This window comes from Bison bison, unplaced genomic scaffold (assembly GCF_000754665.1).
Source record: "Bison bison bison isolate TAMUID 2011002044 unplaced genomic scaffold, Bison_UMD1.0 scf7180017864263, whole genome shotgun sequence".
In the NCBI taxonomy this organism is placed as follows: Eukaryota; Metazoa; Chordata; class Mammalia; order Artiodactyla; family Bovidae; genus Bison; species Bison bison.
In genome coordinates this window covers 12468729-12471470 of record NW_011494835.1, presented here as the reverse complement: position 1 = coordinate 12471470, position 2742 = coordinate 12468729, and the positions used below count along the sequence as shown (strand labels likewise).

Here is a 2742-nt window from a genome sequence, read left to right as displayed (position 1 = left end):
TACAATAAAATGCACTTATTAAAAAATTGAATAATTTCAAATTAAAGAGCAATTGGATATTAGATCATCAAATAGAACCCTCTCCATTTCCTCCATCTTTTTAAAGAGAATGATTTTTAAAGTTTTAATTTTTTATTAAAAAGGTAAATAAATCCACATAGTTCAAGATTCCTAAGATATAAAAGGGCAAATAAAAGCCTCCTTCCCACCCTATCACCCAGCTTCCTTGTAAAGTTTATTTTTTATTGTATGACCAGTTATTTCTGCATCTTACTTTTTTATGTGATGTTAAATTTGGATTTCATGGACTGTTTTCAAGTCTTTGGACAAGTTCAGAGGCAAGCATGTCAGTGAATGTCCTGAGAGTTTATACAGTGGTTTGTCATCTTATGCATATTTTTTACTGAAAGGAGAAGAGTAGATAAAAGTATTGTCTTACATTTAGACTCTAGCTGGGGTCTGTATGAGTGACAGAGAAAGAGAGACGCCTGGATAAGTGTGTCTAGATACTGGGGTCTTGTTTAATTGAAATTTTCTTTAAGTCAATGATTATCTTTGGACTGAAAATAAGTTTAGATGAAATTATTTCTGTTTGGTTGGATTTGTGAGTTTTGTCTTTATTTTCACATTCAGATTGTTACATAGATGCTTTTATTTAGTGAACCTGAGGAGTAAATACTATGTAGTCTATGAATAGGATATGATCCAGGCTATCTATATCTGTCTCTGTATATCTTTATCAAATCAGAAAGAGAAGCTGTAGACTGCTCTGCTGGCAATGTGAACATGAGCACAGGGGAAGTAGCCCTAATATTATTTGTAGGAATTTGAGAAGGTTTTTAACAGGGAGTAACACTGAATCAAACTGGGCTTTGAAAGATGATTAAAAATTCACCAAAAGTAGAGAAAATTGGAAAGAAGTATGCTTCATAAAATATTTTTATCAAACTTGTAACACCAGTTTCTGACCTGCAGGTGACGAAGGAAGTATGCCAGCAGATATAGCCACATTACTGAAAACATCAATGGGCCTGTGAAGTAAGAATTGTTAATTCCTAACTGATGAGGAAATATCAACTTGGTGCACTCAAGGACATTTACATTATGATGACCATGGGGTTTATGAACATTTATAACTTTTTATAATTTCCATATTACATTTCTCATAGTATGGACAACTTTTTTGCCACTAACTGAATTCTCCAGATGCTCACATGTGAAATTTCGAAAAAAGCCACGAATATGTAGTCTTGAAGATGTTAAATAATCATTTTACAAAACAGTTTTCTGAATGGGGATTAGTTGGTGATTGTTTGTAACAAATACGCTAATGCTTTAGAAATGTCAGTATTTTTGTAATTATTTCTACCTCCAAATATATATATATATATATTGTCTTTCACTGGATAATGTGTGTAGATTTTTACATGTGCCTTATTTGACAATGCTTATGTCTTGTTTTTGCTCGTCTCATTTGAAGTTTTTTTTTAATTATGTTAAAGATTGCAGCTGTATAGATTATATAGTTTTCATTTTATTGCTATTTGAAACAGATGTTCACCACTGTCAATAAGAACTCAACCTGAATTTAAAGGTGGCATTCCATATACTAACCCCCTGCCCAGGTCCTCCCAAGTACTTCTGTTAACACAAATTTGTTTGGCTAGGCACTAAGTTGTTTTCCAGTGAATAGTAACTGAAGAAGCCTTTATCTTACTCCATGAAGTAAATCCTTCTGTTCATTTCCCAACTGCACTAACTGTGCTTACTAGTCTACCTATTCTTGTGCATGTTTTCATTATTTTCCCTCTCCTGGCTTTTGCTTCTCTTGAAACTATTGCCCAGTTATTTCTGCTCCAGTTCTCTTTACATAGTAGTTTATTCCTGCCACATCAGCAAAATGTTGGTGACATTTTTCTAGTCTGGCAGAACAGATTAGCAGGCTGATTCACTTCAAAGCAGACTGAATATGACTTCATTTTAAGGCAGCATTAGGTACTGCATGGAAATAGGTCATTAACTTTGAATTCTTATCAAAATATAATTTACACTTGGCAGAATTTCCAGTACAGGACCTCCTGAAGAGAGAGCCATTCTTCAATTCCAATTCAGTGTGGGTGACAAAGTGAAATTTAGAAGTAAAGTTGTCTACTTGATATTTAAGTCTTTATTAAATCTTTCTTTAAATTTTTGCCTGTTGGTCTATATTGCTGTTTTTATTATGCATCAGTTTCTTTGTATAACTTGTGAGTTTCATGTGTTTTGTTTTATTATGTAAATATCATTATAAATAAACTTATTTATAAATCAAAGATTTGTTCATTTTTGAAGATTATACTTTCACAACATCCTGACTTTCTAAGTTTCTAGAGTAATAGAACTCTTCAGTTGAAGGCTAATGAAGCTCTTATAGTGATTCTTCAGATACTATAGACCCTGAAAACTCATGACTCAGTAGACTTACCCAGTCTTGAAAGATTGAAAAGACTCTGCAAATAGTATTACTACCTCCTTCTACATCATGGTACCCAAATCACTTATATTGTTGAGAATGTTACCTTCTAAAAATCTTAAATGGGTTCCTTGTAACTTTCTTGTATTAATGTGTCTTCAGTGATAGGCTGTTTCTTTTGTTGTTGTTTAATCCATATTTTTATGTTTAATTAAATGTAGTTGGGTTCTCCCTGTAAAGCTCTGTTATGTTTTTGGCTTAATAAAAACAATTATGATCATAAGTTGTAT

At 32.5% G+C, this 2742-nt stretch overlaps 1 protein-coding gene across 1 annotated transcript in view; it reads left to right on the top strand.

Moving 5' to 3' along the window:
* The window catches only part of LOC104994685 (SWI/SNF-related matrix-associated actin-dependent regulator of chromatin subfamily A containing DEAD/H box 1), a 23583-nt gene extending 20841 nt beyond the window's left edge, over positions 1–2742 (top strand). Inside the window, exon 15 of the mRNA XM_010848346.1 lies at positions 976–2742. Coding sequence (XP_010846648.1) covers positions 976–1037 — 62 coding nt within the window. The 3' untranslated portion in view covers positions 1038–2742. The remainder of the gene's footprint in view (positions 1–975) is intronic.